The sequence below is a fragment of the Oratosquilla oratoria genome, chromosome 39, assembly GCF_046742065.1.
Source record: "Oratosquilla oratoria isolate Oo_2021 chromosome 39, ASM4674206v1, whole genome shotgun sequence".
Taxonomy (NCBI): Eukaryota; Metazoa; Arthropoda; class Malacostraca; order Stomatopoda; family Squillidae; genus Oratosquilla; species Oratosquilla oratoria.
The window spans coordinates 3,022,017-3,049,861 of record NC_134815.1 but is presented as its reverse complement, the minus strand read 5'-3'; the positions used below and the strand labels follow the sequence as shown (position 1 = coordinate 3,049,861).

The window sequence follows — 27,845 nt, the reverse complement described above, 5'->3', positions numbered from 1 at the left end:
TATTCATTCATTTACATATTTATTGATTTATTAATTTTATCTATCTATTCCTTTTTTATCTATTTATTTATTTATTACTTTCTCAATTAATTTCTATCTATTCATATAGTGTGTACATTTTAAATATGCCTTCGTTTTTTCGTAAACACATTCAGGAAAAAAAATCACACACAAGTCTGAGGATCAGGGCACAGTTAGAACCTGGGAGTATAAAAGCCCTCCATAATGATAAGACTGATACGCCTTATCAGCTCATATCTCTTGGCCCGTCCCTCTTGACAGAGGAATTGACACCGCCTTACACATGCGCCATACAGTGCCTTCCGGGAGAGCGCAGGGATTTAGCAAACTTCTGTGTAGCTTGGCGGTGAGAAGACTTTTTGTAAACTTCCGCCTCAGATCGTTGGGATCCCCACGCTTTACGGTAAGAACGAATTTGAAAGTAAAAAGAGTTGAGTTCGAGTGAATGCAGAACCTTCAGGGTGTTCCCGAATTGCGCAAAGAGATCGTGAAAACTCTTTGGAATAAGTCTGCTTGAGATGGTTCCTCTAAGTGTCTTGGACGAAAAGACGTTGGTAATGTGTCAAAGAGGACGGTCTAGGTGCTTAATGGCGGGAATATTTCTTTTGTATATTTTATTTTTTCTGGTTATCGCCAAGTGAGGTGAGTCCCATCCCCCACCCCGAACATTTAAAGAGGGCAGTAGTTTCCTCCCAACTGAATGAGATAACCTATCGTTCGCTGGAATAAATTTCTAAAATGCAACGACACTCATCTGGTTTGAGAAGACCTAGATTTGTGTAGAGTCGTGTAACGGAATTTCTCTCACAGATGAATTTCTGATGAATTTAATATTCAAATATCTGTAAAATAAAAATAATGTAATTCTGGGATTTTCCTTTAATTTCTTTTATAGAAAGTACATCCTGTTAAGGCAGTGCACGTATTACAGCCAATAGCAAACTGTAAAGTTGACATCACAGTTACCACGCTCTCTATCGGCAGTTAGACAAACTACCAAGATGCGGACAAAATAATAATGTCGATATGCGACCCATTTCCAAAGGTTTTATTGTTCGAGGACAATGTCCCTGGGGCCAAGATAGACACTAAACGCGTTGGCCGTTATTCCAACACTCAACTGATGCGTTGGTAACTTGGTAAGTGTCGAGGGCTAAAGAATAGTGGAAACAAGGCCGAATTTGTGGAAATGTCCATTTTCCACGGCATCAAATGGCCGATCCGTTTTTTTCTCTAGCATGTCTAGGCTTTGTTTAAAGTTAGTTTCCCCCAGTATCGTATTACCCAGTCATCGCAGTGTTTTAAGGCTTTCTAGGTCGTACATTATCAATATTTATTTTAACTAAAATGGCTACATGCCGCATTCCACGGGGCCTACTGACGGCATGATAACGCATATTGCACAGGCTACAGCAAATTAAAATTCAATTTTCCTTTATTTGATTAGGCATGTTTCACCTGGGGGGGGGGGGGTCATTCAGTTGCCAAGGTGATTCTAAGTTTGTTTCAAAATAAGCATGGTCACGCTGACACCACGCTCTACGTCGTGGTCACTTCTGCTAGCCCCACTGATTGCCCGAGAAGCCACACCCAATATTTTATAGAATTATTGAAGCAGCATCACTGCTTAAGGAACACATAGAACAAGGAACGTAAGTGCAAGACTTGATGATATGAGGAAAGAGTTATTCTGAACCGTGGTATTAAAAATGAGAATTAGGTTAACCGCCGTTGTCCTATATTTTATACGTCAGCCCCCGTGAAAAATACACTAGCTTCTTTCAAATCGCTACTGACGTTACTATTGATTTGTAATATTTATTCATGGGGGTTCAAAACATTTAGAATTATAGCAGTCATCCAATTATAAAGATAAAAAAAATGCATCTATGAGACAAGCATACAATTTTATATTTACCAATTTTTCATTTATATAAATATGCCAGTGCGTAAATTTGCAGGCACCTGCAGAGAACAGATTATGCTTTCCATACTCCCAGCACTGGAAACACTTTCGCAAGTTTTTAGGTTGGGTTAGGGCAATTGTACGTATATTCTCCACCGCAGCCACAGTAAAAAAAAAGATATATATATATATATATATATATATATATATATATATATATATATATATATATATATATATATATATATATATATATATATATATATTTAAAAATCGCTACTGAAGTTACTGTTGATTTCCGGTACTCATGGTATTCGAAATACTCAGAATGATAGGAGCTATCCAATGACATAGATAAGAATTGCATCTGTGAGACTGGCATTCTTTCTTCACGTCCACTTAGTGTGGACATTTGTGTGGACACGGCTCAGCTTTCAACATCGCCACCTACTACATGCAGATCTGCATGAGGCACAGTGTGGACCCGGCTTGAGGTTCTGTAGGTGACAATGAATGAATAAACCAAATTTGTAATTAAACTGACATTGTACTGTTTCAGTGCTTGGTAAGTCCAAAAGTTATTTGCAAAACGGATCTACTTATATGTGGTCTACACTCCTAACATGAGTTACTACGACATAATCTAAATCAGAAGTGTCTAATGGCTGGTATTTTGAAAAGTAAGATTAAAATGATCCCGTCAAAATAGCCGATATTTTATTTTATTATTATCATTTTTACAAGGAACTTTGTGGTGTAGGAAGGCGTACATATTTGTTTCTCCGCATCGGATTTCCCCACACAATAACATGTGACGTCATAGCAATGTTTCTATTTCTAGGAACTGCGGACTGTTATACCAATGAGCATTTGATAAGAAAGTTCTTTGTAGGTTTAGATTGGCAGTTGTATAAGCAACAAAGAAAACGGTAGTCATTTACGTTGATAGAAAATCAAAAGGTTGTTTGGTTACTTTTGCTTGGTAATGGCACAGCCGAGATGGGTTTTAACTTGTTCATTCAGGCAGGGTGTTGTGGTAGATGCTTGGATATCCTGGTAAAAGTGGCTTATCTATATAGTCTGCCTCCCCCCCCCCGTCTCTCTCCTATTTCCCATATATGTATTATCTATTTTGTTTACTGTATATAGTAAATGAAGCTGTATATTACAATGAGTATCAATTTTTAGGAAAAAAACAACGATTACCCACACCATTCCACCTGTCTCACCTGTCACGACATCTCGGCATTGTCACGTGTCAGAGAACTTATTAAAATCGTTCCTATAATCCTAAAGAGTGATAATCATTGCACTATACAGCTTCCTTTACTTTAAGCAGATTACAGAAAAATATCAAATTGCACATAGATGGGAAATAAAAGAAAGAGAGAGAGAGAGAGAGAGGCATGCACCAAGGTTGGTTTGGCAGAATGACCCTTGACGTATGCCACACCCTGAACGGCCTCCTTAGAGCGCATAGAATAAAGTAGCATGCCAAACTAATCCAGCCTGCGTTTGAAGGACAACACTGGTGTTGTCTTAATTTGTATACAAGTAGGGTTTTGTATGGTAATCGATTTCTTCTCTCTCTCTCTCTCTCTCTCTCTCTCTCTCTCTCTCTCTCTCTCTCTCTCTCTCTCTCTCTCTCTTAATCGATCATTTGTATTTGGAAACACAATATAAAATCGAGAATGAATACTACCAATGTCAATGAACTTCTGAATTAATAAAAATTATGCGTCATTCACTGTTTATTTCTGGACTATAATCAGTTTCATTTTTTAAGAGATCTATTTCTCCCATGGAAATTATGTAGAATATAGATTTGTCGAAAATACGCAATATCTGTTTAATTTCATAAATAATATAATTACATAATTGATACAACATAGGCGAAGCCGCTTCTACAACCCGCACGAAGACGTAAAGATAAGGAGATGACGTCAACAGCATTCCATAAGTTATATCTTATAGTCCTTTTTCGCCACGTAACCTAATTAGGGCGTGGCATACGTCGTCAGCAATTTTGCCAAATCAACCTTAGTACATTCCTCTCTCTTTTATTCCCCCATTTATGTGCTCTTTGATTTTATTATATAGTCAGTATATAGTAAAGAATGCTGTACAGTGGCGGCGCCAGGGGGGGGCTTTAGCCCCCCAAAAAGTGGCCAGCCCCCTCATTAGCCCCCCCAACTGAAATGAGCAAATTGAAAATTTAAAACACTCATTGAAATAATTTTATTAAGTGGAATTTTTAATTGCCAGGGCTAAAGATTTGTCAGCCATCAGTGCTAGCCCTGCCATTAATCCCCTCCTCTTCTGAAATGAGGATAATATATGTGTATTATCATATTACTATTAGCCCCCCAAAAAATTTGCTCAGCCCCCCCCCTTAGCCTCCCCAACTAAAAATTCCTGGCGCCGCCGCTGATGCTGTACAGTACAAGAAGTATTAATTTTATGATTAAGACAACGATTTCAATAAATTCCACGAGAAATGGCGACACTTTTTCCCCAACCATGCCACGTCGAGGTCTCATTGGGTGGCAGACGACAGTGACGCTCCGATGACTGGTGGTCATATTGGCAACGTCGCACTCAGGGGAATTCCCGCTTCAGCCCCACCCTGAAGGGACTCCCAAGAGCGTAAGGACTAGGTTAGGTTTGCTGAATTTATAAAGTATGTAAACCAATCATCGTCTTCAAATCCTCAGAGTTATGAAACGACGCCCATGCTCAGTCGTAAAGTGATCAAATTAATTCTATCAATATACCAAAGGTAACCATCCCACTTCCATTCGTCACACATTTGTCTCTTATCTTAGCTCCTCGTGGATGAAGGGTCACCCCCCTCTTCCTCGACCACTGATCGGGTCAGAAGCAATGCAACAAGGCGCAACACATCCACAGCAGAACTCCACCGCTTCATTTACATGGCAACCCTTCTTCCCCTCATACGGAAATAGAGAAGACGAGGAGAAATCCCATTGGGCCGCGCCAATAAGTCGTCCATCCACAACCATTCTCCACTCGCGCATATATCTTGCCTTCTCCCTTCCCTGCTCGACAGACATTCCCCTTATACTAAAGACCCGCTTCGCCTCATCCATTCATCTTATTCTCGCCACCCACCCCCAACCCCAAGTTGACTTTATCCATCTTCGTGTTCCTCATTCTTCCTGCTAGTCTTTCTTCTCTCATTCTTTCCATTTGAATCACCCAAGTAATCTTTCCATAGCTCTCTCTACCAGCTCCCTTTCCACCCCCACTTTCCTCCTCACCTCTTCATTTCTCACACTATCCATCCTCTCGACACCCACTCAAATACTTAATTTCAAACACGTTTAAATTCCTCCTTCCTCTCTTAAATTCCAAGTTTCCTCCCCATACCGCGTCGTAGGCACAGTCACCACTTCATATAATCTTCTCTTTGTGTTTATTCCAAGATACCTATTTCCCATGACGCTTTTCATTCTCCCAAGATACTTGCTAGCTTCCCTCACTCTACAGTCTACCTTTACAGCTCACTCCTTCATTCCCTGGTGCATATGACCCTATATACTTAAAATAATCCACTTCTCTAACCTCTCTCCTTTAAGACTTACCTCCAACTCACTGTTACTATAACCCCTTGAATAACTATCTAAAAGTTTCAAAAACGCTACTATTCCTTGTTTCGGACGATATGTGTATATATATATATATATATATATATATATATATATATATATATACATATATATATGTATATATATACACACATATATATATATATTATATATTATATATATATATATATATATACATATATATATATATATATATATGTATGTATATATACACAATTTTTTTCGGAAGATATATATCTTAAAGCCACGGTTACACTAGTCAAGGGTAGGGTTGGATTCCAATGACTTAGATGGATTTCGTCCAAGGTTGGAGTTTTTGGTTTGGAATCAAAACCTAGGGATGCCCAACCCAATACCATTGGAATCCATATCTTGGAAGAGATCCAAAAAAGAAAATCTGAATATATAAGTGAACAGTTGTCATATTTACGACATATTTTATATATATATATATATATATATATATATATATATATATATACACACACAACTTATTCAGTAATAAGAGATGAATTATTCACTAGTATAAATTATCTTTGGATAGAAAAGAAATGTTATGGAATGTATATAGTGGCAATAATAAAACAATCGTTTGACTACCGCTGTAATGTAAACATTGTTTAATATATACGCGCGAAAACTTCTCACCATTTGCTTGGTATTGACGCTGAAGTTATCCGTGCTCTCCTAGAGAAGATACCACCACAAAAGGCGCTTTGGGATGTGAAGCATCCCAATTATACTAAGAACTAATAATAACAAAATCCCTCTATCTCTGAGTCAATCCTTCAGTTGGCGTTCTCTGTGGATGACAAATGTCTTAGCTGCCTAGTGTGCGTAAGAGAGATGCAAGAGGTGCAAATATCGTCAAATATGCATTTTTAGAGCGACCGCGAGTCGTTCAAAGTTATTTGGAGTAAATTGTTTGAGAAACTGGCATAGCGTAGGCTCTGCCAATGAGAGTTCCTCATTCTGGATAGAGGGTGGGGCATGGTGTAGCTCCTTTTACGTGATTGGTGGAGTACATCTCTAAACGGTAAGGTGGCACTCGCGTCTGTATATGCCACTACTCGGAGCGCATTGCATTGACCACGTGGCCGCGACCTGACGCGCTGGCCGCGATCTGACATGCACACTGGTCTTCCCTGCTTTACCCCTGCGTAACCAAAAGCCAACTTAATCTAGTGCAATTATGTAATCATGCATACAGGAGAATGCCCACGGGATTATATATATATATATATATATATATATATATATATATATATTTTTATTTATATATATATATATAATAAATATATATATATACACTGCTTCTAAGCGCACGTAAGATCAGTTAAATTCTGACCTAAACAATAAAGGACAGGGACTCACAAATCCTCATTCCTTCTCCGTAGCCACATTGCCACACATCTAACCACTCTTTCAAAGATAGGATTCAATGAACGAATGCAAAGGTTCTACTTCAAGCATTCCATTGACTAGTGTCACCTTAGTTAAAGTCTGATTACCGTCCAAAAATTATATTTACAAACTGCTATTTGGTTATGCAACATGAATACAATTTTGTTAAAAGAACTATTTAAAACAGTCAGTACTGAAATATGCATTTGAATATATCTATACCAATAAATGGATCAGAAGCTGAGCACAACTTTTGTAACAAAAGCTCAAGATTTCGGAACTAAAATGTCTGTTCGGTTGTGTTATTAATGGAGGTATTTATTACGATTTCCAAACGAATAACATGGATACAATCTATCTCTAGTATGTCTAAGTAAAGTAAGTATATGAATGAATAAATAAAGCATAACCATCACCACTGCTAAAAAAAAAATGAGATAGAATAGATTTAGTATATAGTGAGCGCTGAAACAACAGGTTGTTTAAAGAAAATATTGGATAACTTTATGAAAAGGGATGACAGATGCTAAGGGACATTGAACTGCCTAGTGTAGGCTCTATGGTCTCTTGGCGTCTCCTCCATTCTTGTGTTCATATGACGAACTTCTTTCCTCCGGCAGGTGACATGAAGACGCCCAGAGGGCCTCCCTTGAGGCCCCCTCTCCTTCTCCTCCTCCTCTTCAACCTCGTCGCCCTTCCCGGCCGGGCATGCGCGGAAGACACCAAACGTGAGAAAACCTTACCTATATGTTTTTTGAATTCCTATTCTCCTTTTTTCATTTCCTTCTTTTTTCACCCCCTTTCTTCTTCTTTTTTTTTTTTTATATTCTCATTACACCAATGTCTGCTATTGAATAGCTTTGGGATGTATATCAAAATTTTGAATGTCAAGGCTGTGGCAAGTCCTTTCTTAGTTATTGTATATATTTATTGTATATGTATCTCCTTTATTGTATATGTAATACTTTTTTATTATACATGAGTACTTAATATCAACATATATTTATTGTAAATGTTTTGTATAAATAAGCCTATGTAGTCATTACATTATATAAGTGCCGTATACACAATTATATAACCGATTATATATACGTCATTAGGCATGCGCCCCAAGCGTATGCGCTGTGCCAATTTTACGTGCCATATCATTAAGGTACTTGGTATAACGTTACCCTAACCATTTTCCATGCATATTCCTCATTATATGTAATTGTTCTCTTGTTTCTGTATATTCTTATGTATATACCTAGATGTGTTGTCTGTATTGTTTTGCCTGGTCTTTTCTCGCGCCTGGCAACAGTGTATCAGAAAAGTGGGTCGGGAGAGCGTGCTGATGCCCAAGGCTAGGCCCCTTGCATCCGCCTGGAAGCAGATCACCTCCTGCCATACTTGTGTGTAGACCTACGTAATAAACTCCCAACAGAAAAACAGTGTGTTTGCACTTAACCACAAGGCTTCACACTTTTTCAACCTTTAACTCAAGAAACCCCACGCACACGCATAAGCACGTTCGTGAGTGCGCGCGCGCACGCACACACACACACACACACACACCGGTCGAAGTGACAGCGAAGTTTAGAACTCCAGGAAAACTTCAAGTTTCGTCGATCTCAACGACGATGGAGTACCTTTGTTGTATTAGTAGGGAAGGGGAAAGCTCGTGGTGTAGTGGAAAAGTAAAGAAAAAAGAGAAAGGGAGGGATTACTAAGGGGAATGGAAGGAAATGAGGAAGGAGACGAACGGGCTCCCCCGGACGTCAGAAGAAATGTCAACAAGAGGGCTCCAGACGAGGTAGGTGAAGTCGAAAATATCACTAAAGGCATTAAAATTAGAAGCATAGATAAGAACAACACAATAGAAAGTGGAGATAATAATTTTCATAGATTTAATGACGGAGGGGATGCCAACCTCCCCCGATTAGCAAGTCTAGAGGAAAAACAAGAGGAAATTATCAAACACTGGGAGGTTAGGTTCAGCCAACTTACATGGATTACGTAAAGAGTTGATAAATTGGAAGAACCAAAGCAGGAGAACCAAAACCTAAATAAAGAAATAGAAGAATTAAAAAAACAGTTAAGAAAAGTAAAAGATGAGAATGAGGAATTAAAGAAGAAGAATAGAGTCCATAGCAAAAGAAGTATAGGGTTGGAAAAAAAAGTACAAGAGAACAACAAAATTGTATATCAAGATATAGTGAAACAACAGATGAGAGAACAAACTAAGGACACAGTTATTAAAGTGATGAGAGAGAAGGAGAATATAGTAAGAGACTTAGCGGACAAAAAGAAATGTATAATCATATTGGGATGGAAGAGAAGCATAATCCAAATAGGACTACAAGAGTAAAAGAGGAAAAGGAAAAGGTAGATAAGATATTAGAAGTATTTCAAGAGGATGAACAAGAAACATGAAAAGAAATTGAAGAAATATATAGACTAGGGAAATACAATACAGATAAGACCAGACCAATTATGGTTAAATTCAGGTCACAACAAAAACAGGGAAACTAGCAGACAGTGATCAGTATAAACAGGTATGGATAAAAAGAGAAAATGATAAAGAGGAAAGAGAGAAGGAGAAAACAGAAAGACTAGAAACTAAGGGAAAAACGAGCAAAGAACAGAGTCAGACAAAGAGAAATCCTATTGGAGAGTAGTGGATATAAAAGTGAGAAAAATTTTCATAGCAGAGAAAAACGGAAGGGAAACAGAAAACACGATGGAAGTAGCAGAAAATTAAGTGTCTTACACAAATATAGATGGCTTAATAACAGGCTTGAACTACCTGAATGATTACCTGAAGGAAAAAGTACCGGACATAATGGGAATTGTAGAGACCAAATTGAAAGGTCCACTACCACACAACAGTGTAGGACATAGGGCATATAATTATTGGATTAGAAACAAGGGGGTGGAGTTATGTTCCTGACTAAGAAGGATATAAATGTGAGGAATGTCACATATGGAAAGAATAGAGATGATTATGATGGAAGTGGAGGACAGGGATGGAAAGAGTAGGAAGTTTATAGTAAAATATGTGCCTCCTAAAATGGCTTCGTGGGAAGAGAGAGAACACAAAATATATTAGAAGACACAAAGATAACACTAAATAAGATAATGGAAGATGGAGGAAGAATAGTTATAATGGGTGACTTTAATTGTAAAGAAATCTGCTGGGAAGAGATGACGGTGAAGGGTGGAGACGACCTATGGGGAAATGTACTACTTGATATGATTATAGAACATACAATGACGCAATGGATACAAGAGAATACTAGGTACAGAAATGAGGAAAAACTATCGAGACTGGACCTAATAATCACATCAGAACCCGAAATAGTGGACAAGATTGAATATAAGACACCAATAAGTAAAAGTGACCACATATTGGCTGAACTGGAACTAAATGAGGAAAAATTCATAAAAAAAAAAAACGAACAATATAGAAAGGGAAGATTGATGTAAGGAATTTTTTTATAAAAGAAGATAATTCTTTCAAAAAGCAGACTGGGAAAGGATACACAAGGAGGAAACAACAGAAGAGAAATGGAATATGTTGAAAAAAAATTTATAAAGAAGGAGTGGAAAAGTATTGTTCCAAGACAAAAACAAGAAAGAGGATATGTAAAGTGTTGGTACGACAAAATATGTAGGGAGGTAACAGACAAAAGGGATAAAACTTGGATAAAATGGAAGAAAGACAAAAGACCTGAAAAATAGAACATATATACTAGTTATAGAAATGAATATGTACAAGTGTGCAGAGAAGAAAAGAGAAAATACGAAAAAAGATTTTATAGAAAAATGTAAGGATCAACCAAAACTATTTTATAGATTTGTAAACAACAAACTAAAACACAAACAAGAATTAGAGAAACTATGACAAGGAGTTGAATACACAGAGGAAATAGAAATGGCAGAAATTGTGAACAAGCATTTTAAATCAGTGTTTACGAGGGAGAGCAAACAACCTAGAGATGTCGAGTGGGAGGAGAGAGTTCCCCCTATGAAAGAGATAGAAATAACAAGGAATGAAATAATGAATCACTTGAGTAATCTCGATGTTGGAAAATCGCATGGACCAGATGAAATGGCAAACTGGATTTTGAGAGAATGCAGGAATGAACTAACAGACAAAATACATAGTCTAATAAGCAGTTCATTGAAAGAAGGAAAAGTTCCAGAAGATTGGAAAAGAGCAAATATAGTACCAATATATAAAGGGGGAAACAAGGAAGACCCTACTAACTATAGACCGGTCTCTCTTAAAAGTACGATAGCTAAACTTTGTGAAAGAATTATCAAAATTGGATGGGTAAGGCATTTGGGAAAAAAAAGACGTACTAAATCCAAGGCAATTTGGATTTAGACAAGGACGATCATGCGTCACAAACTTAATGTGTTTCTATTGAACGCTAATAGATGTAATACAATAAAGAGATGGATGGGCTGATTGTGCATTTCTAGACCTGAAAAAAGCTTTTAATAAGGTGCCACATAAGAAACTGCTAAAGAAATTAGAAACTGCAGGAGGAATACAGGGCAAACTGCTGAAGTGGATGGAAGACTTCTTGCACGAAAGAAAAATGAGAGTAGTGATAAGAGACAAACACTCTAATTGGGATGAAGTGATTAGTGGAGTTCCACAAAAAAAAAAAAAAAAAAAAAAAGTTCTGGTCCCAATAATGTTTGCTATATATATTAATGATATGGATGAAGTAATTGAAAGTTATATGAGCCCCTTTGCGGACGATGCAAAATTGTTGAAAAAAGTGAACACTGTAGAAGGTTGTGAGTCACTGCAGAGTGATCTCAATAAAGTATGGGAATGGAGTAAGAAGTGGAAGATGGAATTCAATATTAAGAAGTGTAGTATAATGGAATTTGGAAGAAGCAAAAAATGAATAGTGGGATCATATAAATTGGGAGAAGAAGAAATTAAAAGGGTAGAAAATGAGAAGGACCTGGGAGTCATTATTATAAATAATATGTCCCCTGAGAAACATGTAAACAATTTTTGTCCAACTTATAATTTAATAAGAACAAAGTGGTATTTACATACCTAGACGAAGAAATGGTGAAGAAAATACTAGTTACTTTGATAAGACCAAGATTGGAGTATGCAGCGACGACGTGGTCACCAAGTACAAAAAAATGCATAAAAAAACTTGAAAGAATACAAAGAGCAATTACAAAATTGGCACCAACACTCTCAGAACTATCATATGAAGAGAGACTAGCAAAACTTGAACTACAGACATTAGAGCAAAGATGAGAGAGAGAGGAGACTTGATAACTATCTATCAAATCATGAAAGGCATAGAAACTATTGATAAAGAGGATCTAATATAATGGAATAGTAGAGATACAAGAGGACACGGAAAGAAAATAAAAAAAGACAGTTATAGATGAAACATGAAAAAGAACAGCTTTCCCCGCAGGGTAATAGACGTTTGGAACAAGTTATATGAAAATGTGGTGTGTGCAAAAACGATACACGAATTTAAAAACAGTCTAGATAAAACGAGATATGAAGACGGGACACCACGAGCATAGCTCCCCTTCCCGCAAAATACAACTAGGTAAATACACGTGGAATGTCACATCAAGCTACATAAACACGCAGACAATGCAAAGTTCACGATAATAAACAACGATGAGACTACAAATTGTGAAACAGGATAAAACAATATATATGCATGGAGTCAACAGTAGAACATAAACTTGCCCCCTCCCCCCCCATGCAAATTATTGGGAATGAGTAAAAGATTAGAATATAACTTCACTATTTTCAAATGCAAAACAATATGGATATAGAAAGATGTGGGAGCGTTGCTCTAGATGAAACGCATTGTACAGACTATTGACAAATAAAAAACGATATTTTGCTACATGGACGAGGAGACAATGGGGTGTGGGGAATCACAGAATGTTTGATCCCAACTAGATTTGAATGTGCACAGTCTCTGCACAAAGTTTATAGACAAAATCCAGAGAAGAGAAAGCATCAAACAAATTGGTTCCTAGTTTCGCAGACAAAAAGTGCAAAGATAATAAAAACATTGGATCTGCTACCATTGAAAGAAAGAAGAGAAAGAGATGACTTGGCAGTAGTATTTGGGTCAATAAGCGAAGGAGGTGAGACTGACAGAGAAGATATCTTGATTTAGGATAGAGGAACATTGAAAAATCAAGGGGGCGAAATGAAGAAGACCATATATCTGAAAAAACATAGGTTTCCGTACAGATGCATCATTTCCTAGATAAGCTGATATAGCCCAAAATAAACACTTAGACCAGATTAACAACTAGGGGTGGTAATTGAAGAAGAAAAGATAGAACCTTACTCACAAACGCACACAAATACAATACGCACATACACAGACATACGCAAATACACACATGCACAAACACACACAAACACGCATACACATACATCTACTTCTGTTCTGACTTTTGTCTGTTTTTCTGAACAACTGCAATGATTTACGTTTATTTGCACAGCATGCCGATATGAAACCATTCGTCCCGGCCAAAATGTTAGTAATGGAGATAAAATAGTGTGAGTATATGCACAAATATAATGTTTGCGATCTTCCCCTTCTGACCACAGAACTTGAGGAGAAAGAGCTTGTTCGGCAAACTCTTGAAATTGTGCAAGACATCCAGGAGAGCATTCAGACTCTCGTCAACGCTACCGTAGCAGCTCAGGCTGTTCGAGAAACCGTGCAACTCAAACTCTTGGATTGGGTCATGCCGATGGAGACGTTGAAACTAACGAGAGAGGTGGCGCGTGAAGAGGGTGACGCATTGTGTCCCGACGATGTTCTCCCTAGCGACACCTGTTCCAAACTTGACAAAGTGCTGACCAACATCACGATCGTGACGGACAGAATAACCGAAGGCCAGGTGACAGAGGAACATCTCGCAGATCTAGTGGAGTTATCAGAAGAATTAAATGACCTCATACTTAAGGTCGAAGATGAGGATCTAGCAAAAGATCTCAATCTGGACGTACTCAAGATAGTAGAACAGGTAAGAACGGGAAACTGGTTCTTTATTTTGTCAGTAATAACTGCCCCGTCTCTCCTTGGGGATAGTAATGATAAGGGAGAGAACAGAGGGATGATGTAAGTTATAAAATCACCAGCATTCTTTTCTGAGTGGTGACTAGTTTCCATTTACAAAGGAATGTTGCATGACGCTGGTCACACCCGAGTATAACGTCTTTAGTATACCATCCCAGCTGAAAAATAGGTAAAAAACATTGAAATATGCAGAATGGTCCAATAAATTAATATTTGAAACTTCTGTTCCACGTTCCATTATTATTATTATTATTATTATTATTATTATTATTATTATTATTATTATTATTATTATTATTATTATTATTATTATTATTATTATTATTATCATTATTATTATTATCATTATTATTATTATCATTGTTATTATCATTGTTATTATCATTATTATTATTATTATTATTATTATTATTATTATTATTATCATCATTATTGTTATTATTATTATCATCATCATTATTACTATTAGTGTTATTGCTATAATTATTACTATTATCTTCATTATCATCATCATAATTATTATCATTATCATTATTACCATTATCTTCATTACCATTATCATCATAATCATTATTATCGTTATTACTATTTTCAAACTGAGGAAATGATAAGAGATAGCAACGGCCATAACAAGAATGATGGACGCCTTCCATGTATACAAATATACATTTTCTAATCACCTGGCTACTAATAAACTATGCGATCTTATTCTACTATCCCCATCACACAGAAAGTATCGGAGAGCCACAGGACGTTGGATAAAATCCTATCTGATATAGAAACTGAAGAACACACCAATACACTCATCGTCGTCGTCAGTGTTATAGGTGCCGTCTTAGCAATCGCCACTGTCACAGGTATCGTCTACGGATTGGTGAAAAACAAGAAACCCAAAGTTGAACAGTTAAGGGTGCGTCTTCCATCGCCATGTTTTCCTCCTCAATATATGTATATATATATATATATATATATATATATAATATATATATATATATAATATATATATATATATATATGTATATATATATATATATATATATATATATATATATATGTGTGTGTGTATTTACCTAGTTGTATTTACCTAGTTGTATTTTACGGGAAGGGGAGCTATGCTCGTGGGGTCCCGTCTTCATATCTCATTTTATCTAAACTATTTTTAAATTCATGTATTGTTTTTGCACACACCACTTTCTCATCTAACTTGTTCCAACTGTCTATTACTCTGTGAGGAAAGCTGTTCTTTTTCAAATCTCTTCTATAGCTGTCTTTTTTTATTTTCTTTCCGTGTCCTCTTGTATTTCTGTCATCCCATTTTATCAGATTCTCTCTATCAGTAATTTCTATGCCTTTCATGATTCTGTAAATAGCTATCAAATCTCCTCTCTCTCTTCTTTGCTCTAGTGTCTGTAGTTTAAGTTTTTGTAGTCTCTCTTCATATGATAGTTTTGAGAGTGTTGGTGCCAGTTTTGTGATTGCTCTTTGTATTCTTTCAAGTTTTTTATACATTTTTTTGTACTTGGTGACCATATCGTTGCTGCATATTCCAATCTTGGTCTTATCAGGGTGATTAGGATTTTCCTCACCATTTCTTCATCCAGGTATGTAAATGCCACTTTGATTGTTCTTATTAAATTATAAGTTTCTCCAAAGATCTTATTTATATGTTTCTCAGGTGACATATTATTCATAACAATGACTCCCAGGTCCTTCTCATTTTCTACTTTTTTTATTCCTTCTTCTCCCAAATTATATGATCCTGTTATTCTGTTTTTGCTTTTTCCAAATTCCATTATACTACACTTTTTTGTATTGAACTCCATCTCCCACTTCCTACTCCATTCTTGTACTTTATTTAGATCTCTCTGTAGTGATTCACAATCTTCTTCAGTTTTCACTCTTTTCAGTAGTTTTGCATCATCTGCAAAGAAGCTCATATAGCTTTCAATTCCTTCATCCATATCATTAATATATATAGCAAACATTATTGGGGCCAGAACTGTTCCCTGCGGGACACCGCTTATTACTTCATTCCATTTTGAGTGCTGATCTCTTATCACTACTCTCATTTTTCTTTCTTGCAAAAAGTCTTCCATCCAATTTAGCAATTTACCTTGTATTCCTCCTTCATATTCTAATTTCTTAAGCAACTTCTTATGTGGTACTTTGTCAAAAGCTTTTTTTAGGTCTAGAAATGCACAATCAGCCCATCCATCTCTTTCTTGTATTATATCTATTAGCCTTGAATAGAAACATATTAAATTGGTGACGCATGACCGTCCTTGTCTGAATCCAAATTGCCTTGGATTTAGTACGTTGTTTTTTTCCAAGTATTTTACCCATCTATTTTTGATAATTCTTTCACAAATTTTTGCTATTGTACTTGTTAGAGAGACTGGTCTATAGTTGGTAGGTTCTTCTTTATTTCCTCCTTTATATATAGGTACTATATTTGCTTTTTTCCAATCTTCTGGAACTTTTCCTTCTTTTAAGGAACTGCTTATTATGCTATGTATTTTGTCTGCCAGTTCATTCCTGCATTCTTTCAGAATCCAGTTTGCTATTTCATCTGGCCCATGCGATTTTCTGACATCAAAATTACCCAAGTGTGTCAATATTTCATTCTTTGTTACTTCTATTTCTTCCATAGGGGGGACTTTTTCTTTCCACTCAATCTCTTCAGGTTGTATATTTTCCCTTGTAAACACTGATTTAAAATGTTTGTTCATAATTTCTGCCATTTCCATTTCCTCAGTGTATTCAACTCCTCCTTGTCTCAATTTCTCCAAGTCTTGTTTGTTTTTCAGTTTGTTTACAAATCTGTAGAATAGTTTTGGTTGATCTTTACACTTTTCTATAACATCTTTTTCATATTTTATTTTTTCCTCTCTGCACTTTTGTACATATTCATTTCTATAACCAGTATATATTTTCCATTTTTCAGGTCTTCTGTCTTTTTTCCATCTGGTCCAGGCTTTGTCTCTTTTGTCTTTTAACTCCCTACAACTTTTGTTGTACCAGCATTTTACATATTCTTTTTCTTGTTTTTGTCTTGGGACATACTTTTCCACTCCTTTTTTGTAAATTTTTGTCAAAATATTCCATTTCTCTTCCACTGATGTTTCTTCTTTGTATATTTCTTCCCAGTTTTCTTGTTGGAAGAATTCTCTTATTTTATCAAAGTTTGTTTTTTCATACATCATTCTTCCTTTTCTATATTGTTCATTTCTTTTCATATATTTTTCTTCATTAAGTTCCAGTTCAATCAATATGTGGTCACTTTTACCTATTGGTGTTTTATATTCAATCTTGTCCACTATTCTAGGTTCAGATGTAATTATTAAGTCTAGCCTCGATGGTTCTTCTTCATTTCTATACCTAGTGTTCTCTTGTATCCATTGTGTCATTGAATGGTCAGTAATCATCTCAAGTAGAGCATTTCCCCATGAGTCATCACCACTCTTTACTGTCATTTCTTCCCAGCAGATTTCTTTGCAATTAAAGTCGCCCATCATAACTATTCTTCCTCCGTCTTCCATTATTTTAGTTAATGCTATCTTTGTGTCCTCTAACATACTTTTATGTTCACTCTCTTCCCATGAGGCTGTTTTCGGAGGCACATAATTGATCACAAATTTTCTGCTCTTCTTATCTCGGTCTTCCACTTCTATCATAATCATCTCTACTGTATTCTTTCCATATATGACACCTTTCACGTTTATATCCTTCTTAGTCAGGAACATAACTCCACCCCTTGTTTTTTCTCTCTGTTTCTAATCCAATAATTGTATGTATCATGTCCTACACTGTTGGGTGGTAGTGGGCCTTTTAATTTTGTTTCTACAATTCCCATTATGTCCGGTTCTTTTTCTTTCAAATAATCATTCAGTTCATTCAATCCTGTTATCAATCCATCTATATTTGTGTAAGACACTCTTAGTTTTCTGCCACTTCCATTGTGTTCTCTGTTTCCCTTATGTTTTTCTTTAGTATGTCGAACTGCTTTATTTTCATGTTCACTACTCTCCAATAGAATCTCTCTTTCTCTGACTCCGTTCTTTCCTCGTTTTTTGCCTTAGCTTCAATTCTTTTCTGCTTTTCTGCCTCTCTTTCCTCCTTATTCATTTCTCTTTTTATCCATACCTTTTTATATTGATCATTTGTTGCTAGTTTCCCTGTCTTGGATAGAATTTTCTCTGCCGTTGTTTGTGACCTGAATTTAATCTTAATTGGTCTGGTCTTATCTGTACTATATTTTCCGAGTCTGAATTTTTCCTCAATTTCCTTTATAATTTCTGGCTCATCTTCCTGGACTAATTTTAATAAACTGCTTACTCTTTCATTTTCCTCCTTGATTCTTGCGGTTCTATCTGGGTTATGTTTCTCTTCCATTCCTAATATAATTATACATTTCTTTTTGTCAGCTAATTCTCTTACTATATTCTCCTTCTGTCTCATCACTTTAATAACTGAGTCTTCATTATGTTCTTTCAATTGCTGTTTGACTATGTCAGTGAATGAAACCTTATTCCCTTCTTGAGTTATTCTCCAATTTTTAACTTCTGTAGCTATTTTCTCTCTATTTTCATTACTATTCTTCTTCAATTTCTCATTCTCCTCCTTTACATTTCCTAACTGTCTTTTTAGGTCCTCTATTTCTTCAGTTAAGTTTCTGTTAGCCTTCTCTAGTTGTTCCAACCTTTCAATTCTCTGGAAAATGGAGTCTACATTACCTAACTTACGTTCCAAGTCCTCGATCACCTTATCAACTCTCTCCTCTAGTCTTATCAGTCGGGGGGGGGGTTGTGTCCCCCCCACCCTCTTTAAATCCCTGGAACATATTCTCGTCACTTTCTTCTGTATTGCTCCTCTCTATACTTCTAATCTTTACATTTTTATTAGACATTTGATCTTCACTCAGTCTTTTGTTTACCTTCCGCTTGTCTGGCTGGGCAAAGTCTACTCCCTCCTCATTTCCTTCCATTTCCCTCAGTAATCCCTCCCCTTTTCCTCTTTCCCTACTTTCCCACTACTCCACGAGCAATTTCCCCCCCACCCTGCAAAAACACTAGGCACTTCTCTTTGCGTTGGGATCCACAGACTTCAGTTTTCTTCAGAACGTCATCCAAGCCGTCCATTCGCTGAAGTGTGTGTGTGTATTTACCTAGTTGTATTTACCTAGTTGTATTTTACGGGAAGGGGAGCTATGCTCGTGGGGTCCCGTCTTCATATCTCATTTTATCTAAACTATTTTTAAATTCATGTATTGTTTTTGCACACACCACTTTCTCATCTAACTTGTTCCAACTGTCTATTACTCTGTGAGGAAAGCTGTTCTTTTTCAAATCTCTTCTATAGCTGTCTTTTTTTATTTTCTTTCCGTGTCCTCTTGTATTTCTGTCATCCCATTTTATCAGATTCTCTCTATCAGTAATTTCTATGCCTTTCATGATTCTGTAAATAGCTATCAAATCTCCTCTCTCTCTTCTTTGCTCTAGTGTCTGTAGTTTAAGTTCTTGTAGTCTCTCTTCATATGATAGTTTTGAGAGTGTTGGTGCCAGTTTTGTGATTGCTCTTTGTATTCTTTCAAGTTTTTTTATACATTTTTTTGTACTTGGTGACCATATCGTTGCTGCATATTCTAATCTTGGTCTTATCAGGGTGATTAGGATTTTCCTCACCATTTCTTCATCCAGGTATGTAAATGCCACTTTGATTGTTCTTATTAAATTATAAGTTTCTCCAAAGATCTTATTTATATGTTTCTCAGGTGACATATTATTCATAACAATGACTCCCAGGTCCTTCTCATTTTCTACTTTTTTTATTCCTTCTTCTCCCAAATTATATGATCCTGTTATTCTATTTTTGCTTTTTCCAAATTCCATTATACTACACTTTTTTGTATTGAACTCCATCTCCCACTTCCTACTCCATTCTTGTACTTTATTTAGATCCCTCTGTAGTGATTCACAATCTTCTTCAGTTTTCACTCTTTTCAGTAGTTTTGCATCATCTGCAAAGAAGCTCATATAGCTTTCAATTCCTTCATCCATATCATTAATATATATAGCAAACATTATTGGGGCCAGAACTGTTCCCTGCGGGACACCGCTTATTACTTCATTCCATTTTGAGTGCTGATCTCTTATCACTACTCTCATTTTTCTTTCTTGCAAAAAGTCTTCCATCCAATTTAGCAATTTACCTTGTATTCCTCCTTCATATTCTAATTTCTTAAGCAACTTCTTATGTGGTACTTTGTCAAAAGCTTTTTTTAGGTCTAGAAATGCACAATCAGCCCATCCATCTCTTTCTTGTATTATATCTATTAGCCCTGAATAGAAACATATTAAATTGGTGACGCATGACCGTCCTTGTCTGAATCCAAATTGCCTTGGATTTAGTACGTTGTTTTTTTCCAAGTATTTTACCCATCTACTTTTGATAATTCTTTCACAAATTTTTGCTATTGTACTTGTTAGAGAGACTGGTCTATAGTTGGTAGGTTCTTCTTTATTTCCTCCTTTATATATAGGTACTATATTTGCTTTTTTCCAATCTTCTGGAACTTTTCCTTCTTTTAAGGAACTGCTTATTATGCTATGTATTTTGTCTGCCAGTTCATTCCTGCATTCTTTCAGAATCCAGTTTGCTATTTCATCTGGCCCATGCGATTTTCTGACATCAAAATTACCCAAGTGTGTCAATATTTCATTCTTTGTTACTTCTATTTCTTCCATAGGGGGGACTTTTTCTTTCCACTCAATCTCTTCAGGTTGTATATTTTCCCTTGTAAACACTGATTTAAAATGTTTGTTCATAATTTCTGCCATTTCCATTTCCTCAGTGTATTCAACTCCTCCTTGTCTCAATTTCTCCAAGTCTTGTTTGTTTTTCAGTTTATTGTTTACAAATCTGTAGAATAGTTTTGGTTGATCTTTACACTTTTCTATAACATCTTTTTCATATTTTATTTTTTCCTCTCTGCACTTTTGTACATATTCATTTCTATAACCAGTATATATTTTCCATTTTTCAGGTCTTCTGTCTTTTTTCCATCTGGTCCAGGCTTTGTCTCTTTTGTCTTTTAACTCCCTACAACTTTTGTTGTACCAGCATTTTACATATTCTTTTTCTTGTTTTTGTCTTGGGACATACTTTTCCACTCCTTTTTTGTAAATTTTTGTCAAAATATTCCATTTCTCTTCCACTGATGTTTCTTCTTTGTATATTTCTTCCCAGTTTTCTTGTTGGAAGAATTCTCTTATTTTATCAAAGTTTGTTTTTTCATACATCATTCTTCCTTTTCTATATTGTTCATTTCTTTTCATATATTTTTCTTCATTAAGTTCCAGTTCAATCAATATGTGGTCACTTTTACCTATTGGTGTTTTATATTCAATCTTGTCCACTATTCTAGGTTCAGATGTAATTATTAAGTCTAGCCTCGATGGTTCTTCTTCATTTCTATACCTAGTGTTCTCTTGTATCCATTGTGTCATTGAATGGTCAGTAATCATCTCAAGTAGAGCATTTCCCCATGAGTCATCACCACTCTTTACTGTCATTTCTTCCCAGCAGATTTCTTTGCAATTAAAGTCGCCCATCATTACTATTCTTCCTCCGTCTTCCATTATTTTAGTTAATGCTATCTTTGTGTCCTCTAGCATACTTTTATATTCACTCTCCTCCCATGAGGCTGTTTTCGGAGGCACATAATTGATCACAAATTTTCTGCTCTTCTTATCTCTGTCTTCCACTTCTATCATAATCATCTCTACTGTATTCTTTCCATATATGACACCTTTCACGTTTATATCCTTCTTAGTCAGGAACATAACTCCACCCCCTTGCTTTTTCTCTCTGTTTCTAATCCAATAATTGTATGCATCATGTCCTACACTGTTGGGTGGTAGTGGGCCTTTTAATTTTGTTTCTACAATTCCCATTATGTCCGGTTCTTTTTCTTTCAAATAATCATTCAGCTCATTCAATCCTGTTATTAATCCATCTATATTTGTGTAAGACACTCTTAGTTTTCTGCCACTTCCATTGTGTTCTCTGTTTCCCTTATGTTTTTCTTTTGTATGTCGAACTTCCTTAGTTTCATGTTCACTACTCTCCAATAGAATCTCTCTTTCTCTGACTCCGTTCTGTTCTCGTTTTTTGTCTTAGCTTCCAGTCTTTTCTGCTTTTCTTCCTCTCTTTCCTCTTTATTCATTTCTCTTTTTATCCATATCTTTTTGTATAGTTCACTTGTTGCTAGTTTCCCTGTTTTGGATAAGATATTCTCTGCCGTTGTTTGTGACTTGAATTTAATCTTAATTGGTCTGGTCTTGTCTGTGCTATACTTTCCGAGTCTAAATTTCTCTTCGATTTGTTTCATAATTCCTGGTTCATCTTCCTGAACAGATTCTAGTAATTGGCTTACTTTTTCATTTTCCTCTTTGATTCTTGTGGTTCTATCTGTGTTGTGTTTCTCTTCCATTCCTAATATAATTATACATTTCTTCTTGTCTGCTAAATCCCTTACTATATTCTCCTTTTGTCTCATCACTTTAATAACTGAGTCTTCAGTATGTTCTTTCAATTGCTGTTTGACTATGTCAGTGAATGAAATCTTATTTCCTTCTTGAGTTTCCTTCCAATTTTTACTTTCTTTAGCTATCGTTTCTCTGTTTTCTTTACTATTCTTCTTCAATTCCTCATTCTCCCCCTTTACCTCTCTTAACTGTCTTTTTAGTTCTTCTATTTCATCAGTTAAGTTTTTATTCGCCTTTTCCAGTTCTTCCAATCTTTCAACCCTTTGTAAAATGGTGTTCATATGACCTAACCTACTCTCCAAGTCCTCGATCACCTTATCAACCTTCTTCTCTAGTCTTGTCAGTCGGGGGGGGGTTTGTGTCCCCCCCACTCTCTTTAAATCCCTTGAAAATATTCTCATCACTTTCTGCTATATTGCTCCTAACTATACCTCTAATCTTCACATTCCTATTAGACATGTCGTTATCATCCAACTCGTCTTGGGGTCGTTTGTCTACCTTACGGCGGCCCGTCAGGGCCATTTCCTCCACCTCCTCATTACCTTCCATTTCCCCAGCAATCCCTCCCCCTCTCCTCATTACTTACTTTCCCACTACCCCACGAGCAATTTCCCCCCACCCTGCAAATACAAAAAGGCACTTCTCTTTGCGTTGGGATCCACAATCTGCACTTTTCTTCAGAGCGTTCTTCAAGCCGTCCGTTCGTTGAAAGTGTGTGTGTGTGTGTGTGTGTGTACATAGCGACCCGAAATGATGCTAAAAAAAAATTCCATCACCCACGTTTTATCTGTTTTCATGTACCAAATTAAACTCGTTAAGCGCAATCACACATAAAACAAAGGTTCTGGAAAGATTTTCATGATTCATTTTGTCTTAAACTACCAACCCTGGGGAATGGAAGTGACTGGATGCCAAAGAAATGTTTCTTGTTTTCATGTTGCCTTCTTCATGTTCCTCTCTTGTTTCAGATTCTCGGAGAGGAGGTTCCTGTAAGCACCTTTGCAAATCAGGACTACAGTCTTCGGTCGAAGGAGTGCGTGTACGATAGTAAGAGGAAGGAACATGATTATTCAAATGTTTATGACACCCATGATGATGCTGTTCGTATTTATTCGCAGCATCGCTGATTTTTTTTTCCAGCCCCTGTTGTGTAGGCGTATGTTTGTGTATCAACGTAATTTTTCTATTGAGTACCACAACTCGTTTGTACGCCTAATGACGTAATACAACAGAGCTCCTGGTGTTTCAGCTTTAGTTTGTCTTCAAAAACATTTTTGAAAAACATATTGTTCAATGTGAAGCGCCTTGGAAAAAAAAACAGCTACCAGATCATCATTGGCAAGCTTGTCACACATTCAATTAACGAAGTGACGTGCGTTCGAGATTTTCGCTGACCCAACCGGGTTTTTTTCATAACTGTAGTTCTTACGGCCCTCTTAGTAAATTGAATAACAAAAAAGAATTGAAAGACAATGTGGTGAAGTTATTTTTCCAATTACATATACCGATGCACTTCAGGTCGAGCATACAATGGGCTATTCCTCCACATCTTACCTCCAACTTCGATTTGAATGGAGAAAAAATCCAACGGACAAAAACCCAATCTGCATAGCAAACAAAAACCCAATGGGAAAATTGTGTGTGGGGGGGGGGCATAACCTAACGTAATCAAACCAAACCTAACCTACCTATTGGGTTTTTGTCCGTTGGGGTATTGTCCATTCACCCATTTGAATAACTAGGATATGACTACACTTACAGAAATCCAGATTTCTCTAAGAACATTTCAACAATAGGTCTAACAGTTGTATAGATTTAGCGTGTCCTAGTTCATCATTCAGGTTTGCTATATATGGCAAAGATAATTTGATATTTGAAGATTAAAAAAAAAAAAAATGAAGTCGTTTTCACTCAAACGAACTCGGCTATCGGCGTTAGTGAATCCCATGGGAGCCCAGGGTGATATCGCCAAATGTCGACAAAGGGGACAAACGGGTAAAGTAAGGGATGGAGGAAGAGTGGGGAATGAAGGGATGATAAGATAGTGAATAGGTGTAAGAGTTGGGTGTGAAAAAATAAAAACAGAAACAAGTTGATGGAGATGTTTGTAGAGTGATAACCGTAATTACCGTACCCAGAATTGAAATCCAATTATGTCATGTGTTCCATTGCAATACGCATCCATTACATGTAAAATGTTAAGGTCCATATTTAACTTCTTCTCCATCTCAAGATTCGCATGCGAATGATGAAAATAGCAACATGGCAGCCTAAATAATAGGATAAGTGGTAACAACCTATATAGATTAGTCCTTATGGTAGCAACAAAATTGTGGACGTAAAGCGTCGTTTACATAGTACTACCTTATTCGCTTTGGACAAGCGACTAAAATAATTAATTCGCAGCGTATGAACATTTTTTATTAGGCCTATACATTTTCTTCTACCCTAGTCTAGTTATAATTTTATTGCTATCAGTAAATCCATCAGAACAAAAAAACAGTTAACCAAGAAAAAGAATATGTACTGTTGAAATTGGAAACTGCATGAAAAGTTGACATTCAAAAATGTGCCAGAAATTGTTTAGTGTATGTCTTTTTATATAATTTTATGCGTATTGAAAGTTACAATTTTAATTCACAAAATATTTACATTTTAGTTGACACCATATATATATATATATATATATATATATATATATATATATATATATATATATATATATATATATATATATATATATATATATACATGCTTACACACACGTCAAACTACTTCCACGATTGCTGGTTTCAATGCCTCACCTTAGTATACCAATGATGAGGGGACTCGAAACATCTCGCTTTGACCAAAAATCTAATAAAAATACAACCAGATTACCAAGTTCAATATTCTTGTGGTATCTTCACTTGGTACTTAATGACGATGCAAGAGATTATTTAACACTACAATATTTGAATTCAGTACTAATTCACATTTATGACAGTAAACATGGAACGACTACGCAAGATATCCAACTTTGGAATCTGGATGTATGGCACTGTACTGAAATATCAATTCATTAGGTCTTCGGACCCTTCATTTAAAACCTTGCCAGCTTTGGTAAACACTTTCTACCCTAAAAATATTTAAGTCTCCTAATTTCATTGGCTACTTACGGAAAATACTGGTAGATTTTATGAATAACTAAATATCTAATAATTAATTCCATTTTGCAACGAATGAGAGTTTGCCAGGTCTGACGAAAGGTTTGAATTTTAGGCCAGGCTATATGGCGTGGCCTGAACAGATTTTTTAAATAACTAATCTCCTCCGTGTTACCAACATAATGATTATTTTTCCTCTGTGAAATTGTATTTTCAGAAATATAAGTTCTCTTTTATACACAACCCGTGACTTTGAGTTTGTCCAGCCTTGATACATCCATTTCTTTGGGAACAATTTCTTGATCATTTGACCTCAGGACGTTTACCTTAGCTGAATATAACCGCCTGTCAGCAGAGGGAGAAAGAAAAAGTAATAATTTCTTCCTTAGAGCAATCAGCAGATGCAGCCTAGGTTCTTTTCAAACCGAAACTCAGATTTTATAAAAAAAAAAACAGTGTCGGTTAAATTCAACCAAGGTAACGGAAGACCGTGGCTAACCAAATGAATTATTCCTGAACAGGGCATCTGCAGGAATTTTTGTAGGGGGTGGGGGCAAAATTAAAGATATTATAGATATAAGGTTAATAGTATAGGGTTACATCAAGATACACGTTTCAATTTGGCCACATAGGCATATATTTACATTATCTACATGAGTTACATTTTGACTAACCATACTGAAAAAGTTAACAAAATTATATGTAACGACCGGCATTTTCAAACACACCCTGGATTTCTAGGGGAGGGGTCAACTGTGGAAGTAGTTTATCAGTCCAGCAAGACAATTAAAGAAATATCGAGAATGAGATAAGACAAATGCAAAACCGTGGGGCAACAAAACAAAGTGCATATCAGATTCTGTGTTTGGTGTTACGAGACCTACATCAGAGAAACGGCTTAAGGTCTGAAAACCTGAATCCATGACCACTGCAACATCATCCATAATGACACTACCATGAATACACATGCAAGACACAGGAACAGCAATGACCACTAAATGAAGTGTGATTAAGCAGAATTGTTGATCTTTGAGCCCGACATAATAAGAGAGAAGTGCCTGGAAGAGGTAATCATACAACAACAGCAACCATAACGACGGCATATTTATTTTGCATCTCCATTAATTAATTTATTTCCCCTGGAAAGCAAAATCTTAAAAGTTCCCCCTGCTTAGTTTTATTCATTTATTTGTTTATTTATTCTATAAAGCCCTTTGTCTTCCTCTGCCACAGTGGGCAAGTGTACTCCTGATCTATCCAGTAATATCTAACAAAAAAGTTGACCACGCTAACACCGATCGATGCACCAAGCCCACCTGTTAAAGACTAGTCAAAATAACGGAAGAGAGTGACGACGATTCTGTAATGGACTGCGTCATTGCAGACGTCAGCAACAGTCATTCCTGACGACAATAACTCTCTTGCTTATAAGTCAGGGGCAAAAGATCCGAGGAATGATACGGTGCTTCTATTTGCTCGTGAAGTATGGCCATCCAAGAAGAACGACAGAAGCGAAATGCAACGTCATCGTCAACTGGCAGACTCGCTGTCAATCATCAGCGAGTTGGGATATCTACAAATTTTCGTCGACAAGATCTAGAACAATTTCACCTTGTATATGTCGGCATGCAAACAGATTAAACAATTTGCCATAGCTGTTGCACCTTTGAGGTGAGCACCAAAACACTTCTGCTATCGCCTACGCACATTGATGAAACCAAAGAGAATAAACAAGCAGCCAAGACACAGAAAGTCACCAGAGTGGATCCAATCTACAGCGTGGTCCGAATGTCTTGTTACCCTACCAATAGAAGTACAAGTATTACAGTAATACAAAATACATGTCCTGGAATCAGGCTGCTTGTATGGGCACATGAGCGTGTGCATTCAGGCAAGAAGAGTATGGGGGCTGTGCGATGACACCACTGAAAGATTCGGCGAACATGATCTTCCTACGACTTCCAAAGATGACAATACTATGACGGTAAAAAATATTCCAGTGTCTTTATTTTGTTCTATTATTCTTACAGTAAATATATAAATTCAGGACATGTATTTTGTATTACTGTAATACTTGTACCTCTGGTAGGAGTAACAAGACATTC

The 27,845-nt window shown here is 36.4% G+C and overlaps 1 protein-coding gene across 1 annotated transcript; it reads left to right on the top strand.

Annotated features, from left to right (window-relative positions):
* The first annotated feature begins 268 nt into the window (after window positions 1-268).
* On the top strand, window positions 269-25,983 carry LOC143020256 (uncharacterized). The gene is made up of 5 exons (XM_076176451.1): window positions 269-424; window positions 7,581-7,688; window positions 13,574-13,995; window positions 14,779-14,958; window positions 23,563-25,983. The coding sequence occupies exons 2-5, from the start codon at window positions 7,586-7,588 to the stop codon at window positions 23,719-23,721; spliced, it is 864 nt and encodes a 287-aa protein (XP_076032566.1). The 5' UTR covers window positions 269-424; window positions 7,581-7,585; the 3' UTR covers window positions 23,722-25,983.
* Window positions 25,984-27,845: the final 1,862 nt, after the last annotated feature.

Excerpts from the sequence above, each read along its gene's own strand:
- LOC143020256 (XM_076176451.1), top strand. The coding sequence starts at position 7,586 with ATGAAGACGCCCAGAGGGCCTCCCTTGAGGCCCCCTCTCCTTCTCCTC. Across the intron at positions 13,996-14,778 it reads TACTCAAGATAGTAGAACAG|AAAGTATCGGAGAGCCACAG; the intron begins GTAAGAACGGGA and ends CCCATCACACAG. Across the intron at positions 14,959-23,562 it reads CCAAAGTTGAACAGTTAAGG|ATTCTCGGAGAGGAGGTTCC; the intron begins GTGCGTCTTCCA and ends CTCTTGTTTCAG.